Source organism: Triturus cristatus, chromosome 6 (assembly GCF_964204655.1).
Source record: "Triturus cristatus chromosome 6, aTriCri1.1, whole genome shotgun sequence".
NCBI lineage: Eukaryota > Metazoa > Chordata > Amphibia > Caudata > Salamandridae > Triturus > Triturus cristatus.
The window spans coordinates 118800824-118820453 of NC_140589.1; the positions used below are offsets into that span (position 1 = coordinate 118800824).

A 19630-nucleotide genomic window follows, 5' to 3' on the forward strand; every position below is an offset into this window, starting at 1 on the left:
CTCCCTAGGGAATAGTATGGGGAGGTTGCTGTCCTCCTCCCCTGATTCCCTTTCCCCATCTGACTGGCCATCACCATGTTCAGATGGGTGGTCTTTAGCATACTCAGCCAGGAGCTCCTGGAGCCCTTGTTTGGTTGGATGCTGACCCATTTGTAAATTTTTGAGTTTACATAAGGACCTCAATTCCTTGAAAGACAAGTGTAAGTAAGGTGTGAGGTCGAGCTCCTCCACCAGGTCCATGTTATTATTATCACTAATAGCTGGGTTTGTTTGAGACATTCTAACCTGACAGTTCTAACCCTCTACCCTGACTATAGTGACTTTTATTTTTCTAAAATTCTAATGGGACTTAAGCAAGGCCCTAGCAAGACTTTTAGTAATTTTGGAAAAACCAATCAGAATTCTAAAGGCAATTTTTAAGAGTTCTGTCGTGTGATCAGATGGTAACCAAGTAGTCCAACAAATGCAAGTTTGTATCCCACCGCTGATCCACCAATGTGAGAAAGTGGCTCTGTATATACTGTTCCCTAATAGGTACAGGGTGTACAGAGTCCACAGTCCCCCAGAGGCTGATAGAGGTCAAAGTTAGGTATGACCTTACTCTCAAAAGTGGTAGCTTGGTCGAGCAGTAAGGCAGTACCAGAGGACAGTGTAAAGCATTTATTGTACACACTCAGTCAGCAAATGGTTTCACACACTCAATAACTGAACTCTAGGCCAATGATTTGTATATATAAAATATATGCTTGTTTTATTTTTAGAACCACAAAGGGGGGTAAAAATATACTTTCTCAGAATGAGAGGTTGAATATAAATACTTTTGTTTCAAGCAATAAATTTGTGTAAACAGTTACAGTTGGTTGCAATAAACAATCCTATTTCCTAAACATAACAATGCATTGAGCTCAATGGTAAATTTAGGTTATTTGTAATAAATTACTTTTCAGATTACTTTTGGAATTCCAGGTCTGGATCCTAGAACCAGCCTGGGGTCAGTGTTCAGAATCAAGTGATGAAAGTCGACTTAACTGTAATGATTTTTAAATAATATTTAGCTATTTCAAAAGTTAGCACTTAGAAAATATTTCACAGAAAACATTCAATGGATCTCTATGGCAAGAATTTCAAATTGCAGGTAGAGTACTTAATCGTTACTTTAGTAATCCAGGACTGGGTGCCTAGACCCAGGACTGGGGTCCTTATCCAAAGCAGGTAAGTAATTTCGTTTGCAGAAATGGTACGATTTTAAAAGAATATTTCAAATTTGCAAAAGTAGACACTTAGAAGAAATTTCACAGAAAAGCAGACAATGGTTTCCTATGGGAGAAAAATGAGTTAGAAGTAAGTATAGTTGAGAACACTTTTCAGAGTCAGGGCTGGGCACCAAGATCCAGCACTGGGAGCTCACCTAGGAGCAGGTGAGTAAATTCGTTTTTGTCACTTGGCTGATTTTTGGTGAATTTTTGCAGTTTTGAAAAGTTCACACTTAGAAGATTTTTGAAGAAAAAGCCAGTCAATGTTACCCTATGAGGAAAATGAAGTTAGCGGTTTAAGGGTAAGTACTCGACTGGTAGTGTTGAAATTCCGGGCATGGACTCAGGGGTCCCCCAGTGTCAGGTAAGTACAGTTGGTTCACCCTCAGCGGTTTCAGGACGGCCGGGTGCAGAGAGAGTTGGGCCCAATGTTATCCTATGAGGGATAGGGGGGCCTTGGTTGGTGGCTGCTGTCTGGCAAGCCACGCGGCTGTGGGAGCTGGGCTCCTGGTCACTTACTCAGGGCAAGTGGGGAAGTAGGTTAGAGTAGAGAGGGCACTGCCAGGGCCACTCGGGCGGCTGGGTGCAGGGTGCTTTTGAGCCTTAGGGCGCTCAATGAAAATCAATGGGAATGTTCCGGTTTGGAAAGAGGCTGCAGGCTCGGGGACGAGGATGTTCCAGGTGCCACCACCACTTCGAGAGGTAAGTTGGGTAGTTGTAGGTTAGGTGGGTACCCCGGGATTGGGCACAGGGGGTCGCAGGGCGCCGGGTGCAGGGGTGCCTTTTGACGTCGGGAATCTTACCCTCTGGTTGATCGCGGCTGGGGTGGCACTTGGTTCTGAGGCTGCAGGCTTCTTCCGGGATGTCGAGGGGGGTCCTTGGGTGCCGGACTCGGGGTCACAGTCGCCGTGGGGTCGTCCTCAGGGTCTTTGTCCACTCCGGCACTGGCCAGGCTTGGCTGGTGCAGAGTGTGTTGGGTCCGCGGTCCCGGGCTGGTGCCAGGGATAGCAGGTAGGTTTCTTGAGTAGAGCCTCTACTCGTGGGAGTCCCAGGGGCTTAGAGCTAAAGGGTAGCCAGGTCCTCCGGGGTTGGTGAGGTTGCTGGCCACGTGGGATGCCGCGCTGGTGCAGGTTCGAGAGTCGACAGGCCGGTAGGGCTGGGGCCAAAGCAGTTGGTGTCTTCTTCTCTTTTTAGCAGCTGCAGGGCAGGTCTTTGTTCTTCTTGCTCTTCTTGTCGTTTTTCTATCTGGAATCTGAGGAAGGAAGGTTCAGGGGGCCCCTAAATACTAGATTTAGGGGCGTTACAGGTAGGTGAAGGCCAGGGACCAATGGGTCCTTGTCCTGGGGTGGGTACACCCCCTATCCTGCCTCTCTCCTGTGGGAGGGGGGCAGTAGCCTAATCCTGATAGGGTAGGGCCTCCCATCTCCAAGATGGCGAGAGCCCGGAGATGTGCTTCACCTCGCCTCCCCCACCTGAGGGGTGGGGTGGGCAGGCTGGCACATCCCCTGTCCTTGTATGGGGTTTCCGGCCAAGCTTCCCGCCAGAGTGGGGGGTTGCAGTGGCCTGGGGAAACTCCAACTGGCGGCATGCCTTTGAAGCTTCCCTTTGCTCATCCTGGGGGAGGAGATTTCTCACCTCACCCAGGATGTGCATTGTTGCAGGCCCGGGAGAGCAGGGGCTCTCCCACCCAGGGGTCCAGCAACGTGTCTGCTGTGTGGCAGCCTGGGCAGCCTCAGAGCAGACGTGGATTGCAAGTTAGCTGTAAGGGGGCACCTTCTAAGATGCCCTCTGGGGTGCTTAGTACATTAAATCCTACACTGGCATCAGTGTGGGTTCAATGTGCTGAGAAGTTTGATACCAAACTTCCCAGGCTTCAGTGTTGCCAATATGGTGCTGTGGAGCTCGTGTTTGACAAGCTCTCAGTACCATGTATTCTTAAGTGACAGCACTGCACTTACAGTGCCCAGGAATGGACCCGGGTACTGTAGGGGCACAGGGCTCCTGCTCCTGTGCCCACACCATAGGCGTAATGCACCCAGCTAGAGGGGTGGCTGACATATGCCATGGCAGTGTAGGTGATGGGCATGGTACACAGTGATGTGTGCCATGTCGACTCTTTGTTTTGTCCTGCACCCAGACACTCAGCCTGCAAGGGCAGTGTGTGTGTGTAAGGGTACAGGGCCTCTGAGGGTGGCACAATGAGTGCTGCAGCCCTTAGAGGCCTTCCCTGGTCACAAGGCCCTGGGTACCTAGGGTACCATTTACTAGGGGCTGACATGTGGCTAGGGTTTGCCAATTTGGAGTTTGTGTGGTTTAAGGAAGGAACATAGGCCCTGGGCACCTGATTGGCAGGAACCCAGGGTACACTCAATCGAAGTACATTCAGCAATTTAGCAAAAAGTGGGGGCATACCATGCAAGAAAGATGGCACTTTCTCACAGATGGGCCGTAGTGTCGTCCCTTTTTGGTATGAGAAAATATAGGGAGTAGACCCCCATATTTTGTTGGTTGGTAGGAACCCGTTCTATCGCCTCCTTTTGTAGGAGGGAGATTACCTCCTGCTTTAGTAGTCTTAGATGTTCCTGTGACATTGGGTGTTGTCTGGGTGGAATGTTTGGTGGGGTAGATATTAGTTCTAGGCAGTAGCCTGACCGAATTATTTGTATTACCCATATGTCTGAGGTGATGGTAGTCCAGACAGGAAGGAAATTTTGGAGTCTACCCCCGACCGGAGTGGGATGGTCTGGGGGAGTGGAGGGGCGTCATTGGGTAGGTGCGGAGGCAGAGCGGGCGGTGTTTGTCTTGCCTCTGCTTTATTATTGTTGCCTCTGTAGCCTCCTCTTTGGTAACCGCTTGTAAAGGTGGATTGGGAAGGGGCCTTATATGAAGTGGAAGCGGTGTCAGAGGAGTAGCCTCTGGATGTGTTCCGAAAGGAAGATCGGCGAAAGGAGCGCCTGGGAGGGTGTGATTGTAAGGCTCCCATAGACTTTGCCGTATCTGTGTCTTTTTTCATTTTTTCTAGGGCCTCATCCACTTTAGGGCCGAACAGATGTTCCTGGTCAAAGGGGTGGTTCAGGATGGAAGCTTGCACTTCTGGTTTAAAACCTGAGATCCTTAGCCAGGCATGGCGACGGAGGAGGATGTTGGTATTAATGGCTCTGGAGGCGGTGTCAGCTGCATCTAGGGCACAGCGGATGGAGGTATTGGTAATGGATTTGCCCTCCTGAATTAACTCATTTGCCCTATGTTTATATTTGTCAGGGAGGTGGTGAATTATGGCTTCTAGTTCGTCATAATGGGCCCTGTCATATCTTGCCAGTAGCGCTTGTGTATTAGCGTTGCGCCATATGTTGGCAGCTTGGGATGCAGTGCGCTTGCCGGATGCGTCCAAGAGTTTTGACTCTTTGTCAGGTGGTGGTGCTTCACCTGACGCTTGGGAGTCGGCCCTCTTTCGTGCTGTAGACACTACTAGGGAAACTAGTGGTGCTGGCCCTCTGATGTAGGCGGGATCTGTGGGGGCGGCTTTATATTTTTTGTCAATGCGCAGGTCAACGACCCTGGCTCTGACTGGGTCTTTAAAGACCTCCGGCGCGTGTTTGATAACTCCTTTGAGCATGGGTAGTATGGAGGTGGCCCTATGCGTGGTGTCAAAAGTATCGAGAAAGAAGTAATCCTCCACGGGGTCGGTATGGAGATCCACCCCGTGATAGTGTGCAGCCCTTTGGAGTAAGTGGTTGAACCCTAATGAGTCTTCTTGTGGGGATGGTCTTGAAGGGTAGAGATCATTTTGCGGGACGTTAGGAATGTCAGGGATGTTATAGTCGTCCCATGGGTCTGGGGAGCCTGCAGGAGTGGGGTCCCCTGTAGGTAGGTCATGGGGCACGTCCCCTATGTCATCATAGACATCATCATTATCATCATCATCCGGAGAGGGTGTTGGGGAATGATGAGGTGGGGAGGGGGGGGGGGGAGAAGGAGGTGGAGGGGGTGGAGGAGGTGGTGAAGGCATTCTGAAAGGGGAGGTAGCAGAGTCCTTCCTCTTTGGAGGTGGAGCTGGGGCAGGCTTTTCCAGCTGTCTCTTTTTGATGCGGAGCATCAAATGTCCGGTTTTGGGGTCCTTGATCAATGTCTTTTGCAATGGATCAGGTGTAAAAAGTTCTTCTGAGGGTGGTTTGTCCGTCGGCGCCGAAGGCATCGGCCGTTGGTTTTCTTGTTGTAGAGTCTGCGCTAGTCCGCTGTTTGGAACTATGCGGCCTGGAAAGGGTTGTCTGTTTACTCGGTGCCGAGATGCATTTCGGCTTCGAGATATCGGTGTCGGTGGCCTTGTGTTTTTTTGCTCGGTTCCGGGGATGGTGTCGGTACCGAGGAGCTGGTTTTCGGCACCGAGTGTTTCGGTATGGAGCTCGATGCCGAGGAGGAGGCCATTTTTTTTTTCGGTGTCGGTGCGGAGGAGTGTTTCTCAGCACCGACGGTGGGCTGGCTCAAGCCGAGCCACCGGAAGGCTTAAAAGGCTTCTTTACCGGTCCCGAAGGTGCGGTGTGGGAAGCAGTGTCTTTGGTCTTGCCTAGGCCTGGAGGCGAAGGCGTGACCGAAGCCTTTTTCGTTGCCGTCGAGGGTGTGGGGTGTGGGGGGAGAGGGACGGACTTCAGTACTCACGACCCTCTGTGCCGGAGTGATATCCTCCACATCTGAATCGGCTTCGGAGGCGCTGACGAGGCCCTAGTCGGTGTGTTGTCCTTCTGGAGCGTCGACGCCTTCCCCGAAGATGTCGTCTGGAATCGCAGTCGACTAGTGTGCCATAGTTCTTCGTGCCCTTCGGTCTCAAATGGTTTTCTTGGACCGGAAGGACTTGCACGCCTGACAGTCTCGAGCCTCGTGTTCAGGGGAGAGGCAGAGGTTACATACTTCGTGAAGATCGGTGTGGGGGAATTTGGACCCACATCGAGGGCACTTCTTGAAGGGAGTTCTTTCCATTAGCCAGGACCGGAGCTTGGGTAGGCCCGAAGGCCGTCGACGACGACTGGAATCGAAGGTCTTTATCGATGAGCCGCGCCGAGTGTGGAGATCGCGATCGAAAACAATACCGTGAATTGGGGTTGAGGATTGCGCGTCGATAGAAGAACTGGGAACTGTTCGGAACCGGAGCGCGAAGATCACATCCAAGCTCGATGGCGGAAAAAAACAATCTGAGGATGGAGCCGAAGCCCATGCGCAATATGATACAAAGGAGGAGTCACATACCTCGTGACTTCCAAAGACTTTCCAAGAGGAAAAACAACTGCAAACATCCTGGCCCAACACCAGATGGCGATCTATGCACAGTGTGTAATCTGCAGCTCATACGCCTCGAACACTAAGTTTAGGGGCGTTACAGGTAGGGTCCCTTCCCTGGGGTGGGTACACCCCCTATCCTGCCACTCTCAAGTGGGAGGGGGGCAGGAGCCTGTCCCTGGTTGGCTGGGTTCCCCCAACCTCAGGATGGCGGGGACTCGAGGTTGTGCTTCACCTCGCCTCCCCCACCTTGGTGGTGGAGTTGGCAGAGGTGGGTACACCTCTCTTCCTCACTTTGTTTTTCCCGCCGGGTCTCCCGCCCAAAGTGGGGGGTAGAACCAGTGGGGACCAGTTGCTGAGTACAGCAAGTGGTCTGGAGAACCTCACAAAAGCGACATGCCTTTGAAGCTTCTCCTTCGTGAACCCTGCCCATCCTGGGGGAGGAGGCTTGGCACCTCGTCCCAGGATGTGCATTGTTTCAGGCCCCCGAGAGCAGCTAGCTCTCGACCCAGGGGTCCAGAAACATGTCTGGTGGTGGCAGCCTGCGCAGCCACTCAGTCAGGTCACTGGGAGTTGGTGGAGTTTCAGGGGGCATCTCTAAGAAGCCCTCTGTCGTGCATTTTCCATTAAATCCCTCACTGGCATCAGTGTGGATTTAAAGTGCTGAGAAGTTTGATACCAAACTTCCCAGTCTTCAGTGCAGCCATTATGGTGCTGTGGAGTTCGTAATGACAACCTCCCAGCACCATATACTCTTAATGGCAGCACTGCACTTACAGGGCCCAGGAATGGACCGGGGCACTGTAGGGGTACAGGGCTCATGCACCTGTACCCTCACCACTGGCATAGGGCATCCAGCTAGAGGGGTGACTGATGTATGGCAGGACAGTGGTTTGTGGGCATGCCACACAGAGATGTGTGCCATGTCGTCTTTGTTTGGTTCTGCACTCAGACAGCCTGCAAAGGCAGTGTGTGTGTGTCAGGGTACAGGGCCTCTAAGGGTGGCACAATAAGTGCTGCAGCCCTTAGGGGCCTTCTCTGGTCACAGTGCCCTGGGTACCTATGGTACCATTTACCAGGAGCTGACATGTGGCCAGAGATGCCAATTGGGTTTAGGCTGTAATGCAGTTTTAGGGAAGGAACACAGGCCCTGGGTACCTGATTGGCAGGAGCCCAAGGCACACTCAGTCAAAGTACATCAGCAATTCAGCAAAAAGTGGGGGCATACCATGCAAGAATAGGGCACTTTCTCACAGAGACGACCCCCCATTTTCAAGATGGAAGGGACTGACAGATGTGCTTCATCTCACTTCCCCCACCTTAGGGGTAAAGTTGACAGAGGTGGGCACACCTCCTAAACCAGGGTCTGCCATCTGCTGCTAACAGTAGAGGCTGGTGGTCACATTACAAAGGTGGCAAGTCTTTGAAGCTTCCCCTTCAAACACTGGCCCATTATGGGGGAGGAGGTGACACATCTCTGCCCAGGATGTGCATTGTTCTGGTCCCAGAGAGCAGAGTCTTTCCAGCCAGGGGTCCAGAAATATGTCTGGTGGTGGCTGGCTGACTACCAACAACCGGTCAGAGACCACCCCAGGGTTGGTAGATTTTCCAGGGGGCACCCTCTGAGTAAATGGTACAATAAATCTCACAATGGCATCAGTGTGGATTTATTGAGAGGAGTAGCAAACACTCCTGTGTTCAGTGAAGCCATCATGGTGCTGTGGAAGTAGAGTTGTCGAGTTCCCAGCCCATGTCCTCTCTATGGCTTCCCTGGCACTTACAATATCAAGGGAAAGACCCTCATATTGTAGGACTCGACCTGTAGTATAGTGCACCCTGCCTTAGGGCTGTAAGGCCTGCTTACCTATACCTTCAGGCAGTGCTGGCTGGCATGGCACCCAGGCAGTGGGTCATGTTTACTATCTTTTCATCTCACAGTGGCATGCAAGCTGCAAGGGCAGTGGCATGGTCCCAGTGAGAGGGGACCCGCTTCAGCTGGTCAGGGAGGGGGGGGGGGGGGGGGGAGTTCTCTCCTTTGAGGGATGCCAGATTTTCATACCAAAGGGGGTGGGCTCCTTGAAGCACCCTGCCTGGAAAGCTAATTCAAAGGTCATCCAGTGGGAGGTGGTGTAAAGTCCTTCCACTTGAGCAGGCTTTGTTTCTGACCTCCTGAGAGCACCCACCCTCGGGGGTCACAAACATCTGTGGAGGCAGCCTGGCTAAAACCAGTCAGCACACTAGCAGTAGGTAGGTTTTCAGGGGGCAACTCTGGGTACATGTATTGATAAATCTATCAGTGGAATCAGTGTGGGTTTATTAATAGGAGATGTTTGATACCAGTTTCATAGCACATGTTTTTAAAATGGCTTCCCTGGTCCCTTCTACTGGAAGTAAAAGAACTGATGAGCACTGGGGCATATCTGCTCATCAAGATATGTCCCCCCATGCAATATAATTAACTCTCCCATAGGGCTGTAAGGCCATCTGTAAGTGACAGGGATGTGTGACATGTTGTGTTTTCACTTTTGTCTGCACTTTTTTATCTGCGCCACCATTGTGGAAATCGCCCTACCCAGCGAATCTGCGGTATCAAGGACACAACGTATAGTGAATTTGGCAGCGTCTCTCCCCTCCATAAGAGCTTGGGAGAGAACTGCCCAGGCCCCCTCCGGACACCGAGGTAGCACTTGTTCAACTGCATCCCATACAGACTGGGAATAGCGGCTCAAGAGACAGGCAGTGTTCACAGACCACAGTCCAGAACTTGCGGAAGATAAATCTTCTTGCCACAAAAAACAAAAGTGACCCCCGCACCCGAGCACAAAAACATATATGTATCTCTCTATAGTATTACTAGATATCCTAGTATGTCATAACAAAGAACATGGTATCTCAATAGATTGCTTCCCAGAAAAACAAGTTTGACAATTGCACAACTTAATTATAAACAATTTATTCTTTTTAGACTTTCATTCGAAGACATTCTATTCATTTAAAACATCATGAAATTGCTTGCCGCCAACGCGTTTCATCCCTCATGGGACTTCTTCAGGGCTTGCTCAAAATTGTTTTAATGACGATTCATGCCACACACGAAAATAACAGCAATGACAGAACCAATTAATTGGTAAGACAGATATAAGGGTTTGTGTTCTTCACAATCTAGCATCTTGCTATTAAACCGCAATGCCTTCCAAAAATCTGTTCCCAGTGATTCGTCAAAGGTAAAACGATCGGATTATTTGTAGAGACGATAAAGCATCCAATGTTGTCAGCAATGTATCCTATACTGGGCATATTCTTCCTAAGCATCTCATATCACCATAGGTAATTGGCCATAATAAGTTCCATTAGTGGTGAGCATATCTCGTGTCCTTCCTGGCGCAAACAATCCTTCAATTTCGCGCAAGATAAATCTTCTTGCCAAACTGCTCCAACTTCTTGGATTCTTTGTCCGATGGAGCAGAAGGAAACGCACTCTGGGACATCGAGGCCTGAACCACCAAACTCAGGTGTAGGGTGTTGGGTGAGGAAGGCAGGGACGCCCGGGGCCGGGCGATGGCGTCGGCCTACACCCTTGTCCACAGGGGCCCCTGTGTTGGGCCGGGACCAGGTGCCCAGAAGCACATCAGTAAGTGCATCAGTAAACGGCAACAGCGGTTCTGTAGAAGAAGTCTGGCTGAAGCACTTCAGTCAGTAGGATGGTTCTGACAGCCACAGTAGGGAGCTCGAGGCCAAGAGCCTCGGCTGCCCTACGCAGCACCGTGGAAAAGGTACCACTCTCCTCCATAGTAGCTGAAGGGGATGGTGAACCAGGTGCCGAAGTGTAATCCGGCACCAACGGCCTCCGCCTCCTCATCCCAGTCGGGGACAGACTCGCACTGAGCTGCAAGAGGGTCTTCAAACCCCTCCCAGTCCTCCCCTTCCTCCACATTGGGACAAGGATGTGGATGAATAAAAGGGTAAAAGTTTCCCATCAGCGTCGGGAGACATCCCTCCAGCACAGTGTCGACGTCAGAAAAGAAGTCTATGCCAGCATCGGCGCCGTCGATGTTGGCGGGGGCCGTTCGGGGTCCACCGGCAAGAATGGGGAGCCACGGCCGGAGCCTTGGAGGCCTCTGGGCATCGACGTCGTCGGGGCCGGAGACGTCGAGGAATGCGGAACAGTGGGGCCCGCGGGGCCCAAAGGCATTCCAATGGGGCCGCACTGGCCGAAGATACGTGCCACTTCAGACACAAACTCTTGCAATTCGGCCGGAGTCGCCGATGGACCCGGGAAAGGTGGGCAAGACAATGGTAACTGCTCAGGCTCCGTCGGAGCCGCAGGGGCAGTGCCACCTGCCCCCTCAGCCACATCCTGCAACCGGCGAGATGAGGACGAAGAGCGGCAACGCTTCTTCGACTTCTTGTGCTTTGCCTTACCTGACTCCGAGTGCGAAGACTTTGAATGATGGTGCTTGGTCTGCGACCGGGCCCTCGACCTCCCACAGGACCGGGAACGATGTGGTGCCGACACCCGGGCCTCCAGCCACTTTCAGGACCTCTCCCGCAAAGTTTTCGGGGCCATGGCCCGGCAGTGGTGGCATGACTCTGTGTCGTGGTCACGTCCCAGGCAGAAGAGACACTCAAGGAGCGGGTCCGTCAGCGACATCATGCGCGGACAGGCCCTGCAAATCTTGAAACCAGGCATCCCTATGCACCAGGGGTAAGTTTACTTACAAATTATAACCGACAAATACTTAGTCAACAAGTGACGGGGTACCGCTCTCTCTGGATCTGCGCTTGCTGGCGCAGAAAAAGAAAGAACTGACGTCAGCGCGTGTGGGCGTGTCCAAGTAGCTCCAATGACGTCATCTCGGCGAACACAACGCCTGCAACGCACGCAAAGCCGTACGACGACGCCTATCGACGTGCAGGGGCACTGCTGACGAAAGCTTTCCGGATCCAGTCTGACTCCTGGGGATATTCTAAGGTAAGGAATCTATCACAAACGTGTCTCTTTCGATATGCTGAAAACCTCCAACTGCCCTCCAGTGAGGTCTAGCGTGCCTTAGAAGTGTACTCCTGTGGCGATTTGGGCAACAAAAGAAAGGTTGAAAAATAAGCAAAATATTTTCCTCCAGATCCTCAGGGGGAACTGTTGGAAAAAAATTCAACCGGCCGTTCCACAGCATCGAACTAAATTTCAGCTATATCCCGCTCAAACTCCTACCACCTCCCAAACAATTGTGATGTGGGACTTGGAAACCTTTCCAAAGCTCCAGCAGGACTAATATGCTTCAGCTCCACAGCAGTGGCTACAATTTCAGTGGCAGCCCTTCAGAGGGGATTTTTCTGCTGTAAAAGTAACAAAGTCCCTTTCTGTGTTGGGACTTTAAACTATTTCAAACTCACAGGGACTAATCCACTTGTATCCGATGAGAGCTCCATCGCTGTTGGCCTCAAATCACACCTAGGTCCCAGTCTATCGCTTTCATAGACTATAGTTGTCGCTTTGGTCTTTTTGGCACAATTAAAAAAATCATCATAACTCCAGTTGAACTCCAGTTCCCCTCATTTTATTGTTGTTGTTTTGGTCTTATTTTACTACTGATATTTTCAATATCCCCTTCAGTGCCCGCCCCTTTCCCCGCCCTGTGCCGGCCGTTGCATTAGCGGGCGGAGTCTATGACGAGCTGGACTCGTCAAGGGCACAGCGCTACCGCGGCCCATGACGAGTCCAGCTCGTCATGGGCACTGAAGAGGATATATTTTAAAATTGGTTGTTGAGTTTCTGTGTTTTGGGAGACTTTTCTACTATGTATGCACTGCCCAAATACTTTACACATTGCCTTTGATTTAATTAAGCCTGACTGACTAGTCACATTTTCGGTGATTGAGAAGAGGTTTATAGTATTTCATTTGTGAGACATCTAGCAGGTGGTAGCCTTATTGTTTGAGATGGACAGTTGTACACCCAAATTTGAATCCTTTCTTCTACACTCACTTCACAACAGCTATCCCTTTAGCATTGTGCCTTCTCCGCTCCCTCTGCCCCCCAACTCAGCTGTGGCCAAAATCCTATGCTAGCTGGAATCTTGTGAACACTGCTGCCTCCAAAGATCCACTCTCTCCAAACATCCCTCTTGTCTCCTAGGGTATGCTCTCAGTAGGTTTTACTCTCCAACACTGTTCCCTTACTGTTCGTTGCCAAGCTTCACTTCAACCCAACAGATCAAGCTCTATCAACCACGCTCTCTCATTTACTTTTTCAGAGGGTTCTAATTTTTTTTTTGCTATAACTGCTGTGCTGTTTTTCTCCACTGGCAGAAAGCAAGCAACCTGTCCTCAGATGTATTCTTTTTTGATGGCTGTCAACTTCTCCACCTAAGAACTTTCCTTTGGCCAAATTATGGAGCTGGAGTAACAGGTGCACTCTTGGGGGACAATGTTGCATAATTTACACTAAATTTCCCCAAGAGCTGGCCGTCCACTCTTCCATGCCCCTGTGACACTCAGTCAGCGTTCTCTCGATCCTCCCAAGCTAGTCGCTATTATGAGGGCTCCACCCTCTTTTCAGCTTTCAGTTGTTTTGCCTCATTCGCTCTCTGCTGTCCCTCCAACACGTCCTCGACCACTCTGGTCACAGCCTTCCCTCCAGTTGCTGTTGGAAGCAACAGGTGTTCAGACCTTCAGTGGACCAAGCACAGGCCGCTGTTGCCGCCTCACCAGAATCCCTCTATGACCTGTGGCCACTCAGAGATTCTGGGTTGCCAACCCGCCGTCTTCTCCACCCTGTCAGCATATGACTTGGGTGCCTCTGGTGCTTCCTAGGCTGAAACAGCCATTGCCCGCATCAGCAGCCTGATAATCGCAGCTTGTTTCTGAAGCTGAATTTCACCCCTGGAGCATGGCGGCAGCCCTGCCGTACTGTACCACGGTTTCCTTTGCACTCCCTGTCCCATTTTAATAGGATCTGTGAGGGTTTATACTATATTCGGCGGGAGTTCAGAAATAGGGTGCCATCTTGATTCTGTGCTTGGCCATGCCCCCCTTTAGCTATCAATCGTTAGTAAAAACAATAAATGAATACTTGTAAAGCCACACGTGCTCTGAGATCTTAATCACAGAAGCCAGAAAAATTACTGACTGAGGAAACTGCCTCGTAGATAGAGGAAGCTCCTGGACTCTTACAGAAACAGGACAGTTTTTCACCTTTCCATGTGAGCTTATCAGGCTTCACTTATTTCCCACATTTTATACATTTCCAAGTTGATCATTTTTTTGCAACACAGAATATTGAGGAAGCAAAGGATGTTTTATAAAGCTAGATTATATGTTTATTTTTTTTTAGGACAGTAAGTAGAACTCGAAATGTTGTGCCTGTCAAAGAAGCTATTGCAAGTGTTCGCATTATTACAGATTTTTATGTAGTGTCACAGCTGCACTTGTACCACTGGAGCGCTGAAACAAAAGGATGAATAGAAGCTGGGAGGAGTCCAGCAGGATAAATAGGGGATCCTATATGCTTCCAATTCTAAATGTTTGATTCCTCTTGAGACAAAAGGCAGCATGAAGAGCTCTGCTGTATGGTCATGGTCGCCCCATGTCCAGAGTACACCCTCCATGTTTTAGTCATCTGAACCCTTTTATTAGCAGAGGGTGATCAAAGATCATTGACTGTATTAAAGTAAAAGTGCTTTTTTTGTACTGTGTCAGATTATATGCTCATGGAAATTGTAGGTTTCTACTCTTACAACTAGCAAATCTTTATTAAAAAAAAATGGTCAGCAATAATACTGACAATGCTTAAAAGTCTTAAATTTTGCATTTTTTCAAATTAGTTCTGAATAAAAGAAAACAAAAAGAAAATGTTGCCTTTTGACAAGTATTTCTCCCTCCGTAGAAAGTCTTCCAGAACCTTGCCCAAACATTCAAAAAGTATGCATAATAAATTGTATCCCATGAATGAGATACCAATTTTTTTAGTGGAATCAATTAACATGAAATCAAATTAGTGTCACAAAAGATTCAGGCGATAAAATGTAAGCTATCCATGGAAACTATCCCAGGGCCAAATCCCACTGCACCTAGGCCTATTGCAGAGTTTTATTTCAACATAAGAATTGGGTCCAAGCGTACCTGGAAAATCATTAGGCTACATCAAATTTTTTCATTAAGCAATCATCTTAACCTACCTTATGAGAGCAAGCAAGTTGGTGAGAAATTTCAGGACCTGTTCAGTGCAGGGGTTACGGTAGATAGGACTGCCATTGGGCATGTAACCAACCACAAATCCGCCAGCCTTGGCCTCTTCTAAATCAACTGGCCAACGAGCTCGTCTTAACACTCCGAGAATAGCGAATACACAAAAACTTATCTACAAAACAGAAAGAAAAACATTCATGCTGTGACTAAGATAGTGAAGACAAAATGAGACCTACAAAAAAGGAAAAAAAAAAAAAAAAAAAAAAAGGTATTGTGGTCTACCATCCAAATACACCAAGCATTTAAAGGGGAAATATTATAGCCTTAAATCTCACAGCATGAGGAGGGCCAGCATATAGTGAGAATGAACTCTGGGTCACCGTCAGCGCCAAAATGATTCGTAGGCATTAGGCAGTCCCAGGTCGGCTGATGCCCATTTTCTACTTACCCAACATCTTCAGCATTTTCGCTGTCGGTCTTTCCTTTTGGCATCAGTCTGAGGGTCTGAAATTGTGCAGCCATTGGAATAACAGCAGAAAACTATGATGCTCACTTCCATGGAACATTTCCCCTGGGACTTCTGCCATACACCTTCAGTATTCCTCTGACTGCAGCACAGACTCCAGAATCATTTAAGTACGTTTACACGGTAATTCGAAAACTACCAGGTGGTATGTATGCTAGCAGGCAACGTGCTGCTATTTGGTCCACGGCCCACTCCGTTCTTAACAAATTAACCAGGCTGCATACTTATCCAATCCGGAAGGGGTGGGAGCACACTGCTGACCTCCCAGCACAGTTCGTCCCTTAGCATTATGGTAAATGCAGTTTGCAGTGCACGCTTAATTGGTATTTTGCTGGAGTGTTCCACCAAAGTTGGTGCAGATTAGTGCTGTCGTCTCTAGACACGAGTTTCAGGATTTTATCCGTCATCAGTAGAGATAAAAAATGAAAAAAAACTGATTCTCATCTGGGGATGCTGAGCAGGCTGCCAAAATTCTTACAGGTCTCAGCACCTCTCACCGGCGCACAGGTGCATCTCCACTAGCTCGTCAGCTCTTCGGTGAAACACTCTGCAAAATTTTAAGTAAGCATTTAATTTGAACTGCATTTACCAGGATGCAAAGAGGCGAACTATGCTGGGAGGTGAAGCAGTGTGCTCCCATCCCCAGTCTGTTTATACTTATCCAATCATCTAGCAGATGGTGGGGCACGGAGATTCGCTATTGGTCTCTTTTCTGACTAGCCAGCTCCCACAATATGTGCCCTCTTGTGGCCTGCCTCCCCACTGTGATCCACTCTGCCTGTGCCTCCAGCAAGCTGGCAAACAAGAGTGGAAGTGATGAATGGCTTGATGATCTGGGCCAGCCCCGCCTCTTCTCTCCCAGTAACTCCCCTATTAGTGATTTGTCTGCCAATCAAAAATAGCAGTAATATTGATCAGATACTTGGAGCAGAGCAGGAATAACGATCTCCAAACAAGACAGGGAAAAATGTAGGGAGACGAGAAATAAATATGGAGAGAGTAAAAAAGGGTAAGGAAATGAAAGGAAAGAAATCAAGTGGAAAAAAGAATTAAATTCAAAGAAAGAAAATAAAGGAGGAATGTTAGTGTAAAGGTAAAGCAATAACAGTAGTAGGAGAAAATAAGATGAAAATAAAAAGGGGAGGCAAAGCAGGGATAATAAACAGGACGAGCGGACAACACTGCAAAAGAGGGTGAAAAACAGCAAGACAGAGGGAAACTCCCCATATCAAAGCAGACAAGTATGTGAAAGGGTTTACTGAGCCGCAATAGGTCAAGTAGAAAGGATGTTGGAGAGAGATAAGAGACAGGGGTATCTGGCTTTCAGTGATTGTTAATCTGTGGTCCCAGGATCCATGGGGCAGGGGAATTTGTGGCGCCTACACGAGGGGTCTGCGACTGCTTGGAAAATTAAAGGATATCAACAGATTAATAAAGTAGCAAAATGTGAAATCGAAAATTTGAACTTGAAGTCTAAAATTTAAGATGGCATACTCAGACTGATTTGTGGGAGCATTGCAAGTGCATCAAACAGAGTACAGGATGGACAATGAGTGACTTCAATTTTAGAAAAGCTGAAATCTTCTCTTTAAAAGTTTGTATTTGTTTTAATACTTGTTTGTTAATTAAAATATTTCATTGTTTGTGTATTTGTTTCATAAATGCTTTTTTCTGTATTCTTGTGTATTGTTTTGTGGTTCAAATCATCAAAATTGCCTAAACTGTGGTGGGAGAATAGCTGACTATATCGCCGAAATGTTGCCTCTTGAATGTGTAGGAGGACACAGATCTGGGGAGGGCGGACCACACCTGGGTAACCCTAGGCTTCATACTGGCAAAGAGAAATGTAGCACGCTGTTGGGGGGCCTCCACCCCACCCTTGCTTCGTGATTGGAAGACAGAAATGGACTGGTGCATGGTGGCGGAGAAAACGGTCTAGGTCCAAAGAGGATGTCCGAAAAAATGGGGACAAATTTGGAACAAATGGAATGTATATAGGGGGAATCCATGTATGCCTCCCGTGAGTGACAAATCTTTCCATGACTCAAGCAGAAACCATTTGAGGATGACAATTGCATCAATGAGCATTGTGTGACCAGACTATGTTGGAGCCGGTGCCGACAAAAAATCAGGACGAAACAGCCATCCTCGCCTGAAATGGTGATGACGATACTGGACGCCCTACCCCATGGAGGAAATTGGCGAGATATAGATGACTGGGTGCAGGTGGGGGCTACACAGGTAGGACACCTTTTCCGAGATGGGGACCTGCTATCCTTTGAGGACTTTAGTGCTGACTGGTACGTTCCCCAGGGGCATTTCCTACTCTATGGGGCGACATTGGGTGACGGGTACGACGGAACCGGTGCGACAGGCCACCTGCGAATATATAAGCCTGGCAGGGGGAACCATCAAGGCGGTTGCATGTCTTTGTTGGGCCATTGGGAGGGATACCATATTGCCACTAGACCAGCTGAAGGACCAATGGGAAGGGGATATCGCCAGTCCGATAGCGGATAAGGAATGGGAGAAAGCGCAGGAACGGGCGGCTAAGGTCTCCAGAAATGCCCGCTGTAACCTAATTAGCTTCTATACGTTCCACCGGGCTTATCTGACCCCGGAGCGTATTAATCAGTATTTTGCCAGGGAGGACGCCGGATGTCCGAGGTGTACTACGGTGGGAGCGACATACTTCCACATGGTGTGGAGCTGCACTTCATTAGCACATTACTGTACAGAAGTGACGAAGGAGACTGCTAGGTTCACGGGGAGGGTAATTCCATGCACACCGACATGTACTGCTGAGTTTGATCCCACACATGGACAAAACTAGAACCACGGACAGGTTCCAGGTCCTCGCCTTTGTCCTGGCAAAGCGGGAAATTACCCGTAACTGGAAAGACCCGAGGGGCCCCAGTGTACAGGGGTGGAAGCGGGAGCTAGTAAAATGGGCAGGCTGCGAGAGCAGGATGCTTCTGAGAAATGTGCAACGAGGGATAGGCAGGGAGGAGAGAGGCAGGGCTTGGGAGCCGTAGCTGAATGACATACAGCAAGATGGGCAGGCATGTGACGCGTCTACCGCTGAGAGCCCACCACAGCAGGAGCTTCAAGAGTGGCGGAGACAGGGAGAGAACACACGGGGAATCCCGAATAGGGGTGGACACATACCATTCTTTCAGGGACAGGTAGCTACTGACCAGGGGATAAATGTGGCGGACTTTCACACACGGTCTGACACGGGGAGGGATCATTCCGAGCTCTGGAAATATAACTAAGACAGCAGTGTGGGTTAGGGAGGTGGGGACCCAGTTAATCGTTTGGTTGGTAGGGGGAGGAGGGGGGCAAATGAGGCATATACAGCAGTTCATATTTAGGCGCCGAGAGACGGCGACAGAACAACGGACTCCAAAGGATGGGACCACGACCTGGGGCATAGGGTATTTTGCCTTTAGATAAGACCAAAATTTAAGTGTTTCATGATGTATAATGACACAGCTTGATATTAAATGCCAATAAAATTGGTTACAAAATAAAAATAAAAAAAAGAGGGTGACAATTCCATACCAGAGGTCAGAACTGATTTGCATATGGCTGGCTCCATATTGGTATGGCATGGTGATCAATCAAACGATGGATTTAGGCCCAGATTGTACAGTACTGGGGTGAATGTATGACATTGTTCTGCATTCTATTCATCAATTGTTTTTTTTGCATTTGTCACCCCGAGTGGGACGGGTATGCCCAGACATGGGTCCTGTGCTCTCCATGCCACTGGAGTCAAGCTATCCTGGCTGATGAGGGGTGAAACCCAGAAAACGGTCCTAGGATGCTCGTTTCCAGTCCTGGGATGACCTGGCAGTTCAGGCTGGACTGTTCCCCTTGGGCGCAGGGTCAAGACTGATTTGCATATGGCTGGGTCCAAATGGGTATGGCATGGTGAGCAAAAAAACAATGGATTTAGGCCCAGATCTCTGTACTGGGGTGAATGTATGACATTGTTCTGCATTCTGTCCATCAATTGTTCTTTTGGCAAAGAGAAATATAGCGCGCTGTTTGGAGGCCTTCGCCCCGCCCTTGCTTCGTGATTGGAAGAGAGACATGGACTAGTGCATGGTGGCAGAGAAAACGGTCTATGTCCAAAGAGGATGTCCGAAAAAGTGGGGGGAAATTTGGAACAAATGGAATGTATATAGGGGGAATCCATGTACATCTCCTGCTGGGTGACACAAATGTTTCCATGATTCAAGCAGAAACCATTTGAGGGTGACGATTGCATACCAGGGGATAAAGAGGACAATGGCCCTGCGAGACCCTTTGATAATACTCTGGAGGGGGACGGGTGCTACTGCTCAATTGAGTTTGCAATACCGATGATGTAAAGACATGATTCTGC

General features: G+C 49.2%; 1 protein-coding gene across 3 annotated transcripts in view; it reads right to left on the bottom strand.

Annotated features, from left to right (window-relative positions):
* LOC146816485 (exportin-5-like) overlaps positions 1-19630 on the bottom strand; it is an 819517-nt gene that overhangs the window by 499404 nt on the left and 300483 nt on the right. For all 3 annotated transcript variants that reach the window (XM_085610334.1, XM_085610332.1, XM_085610333.1), the window contains exon 20: positions 14702-14883. In XM_085610334.1, coding sequence (XP_085466460.1) covers positions 14702-14883 — 182 coding nt within the window. The remainder of the gene's footprint in view (positions 1-14701; positions 14884-19630) is intronic.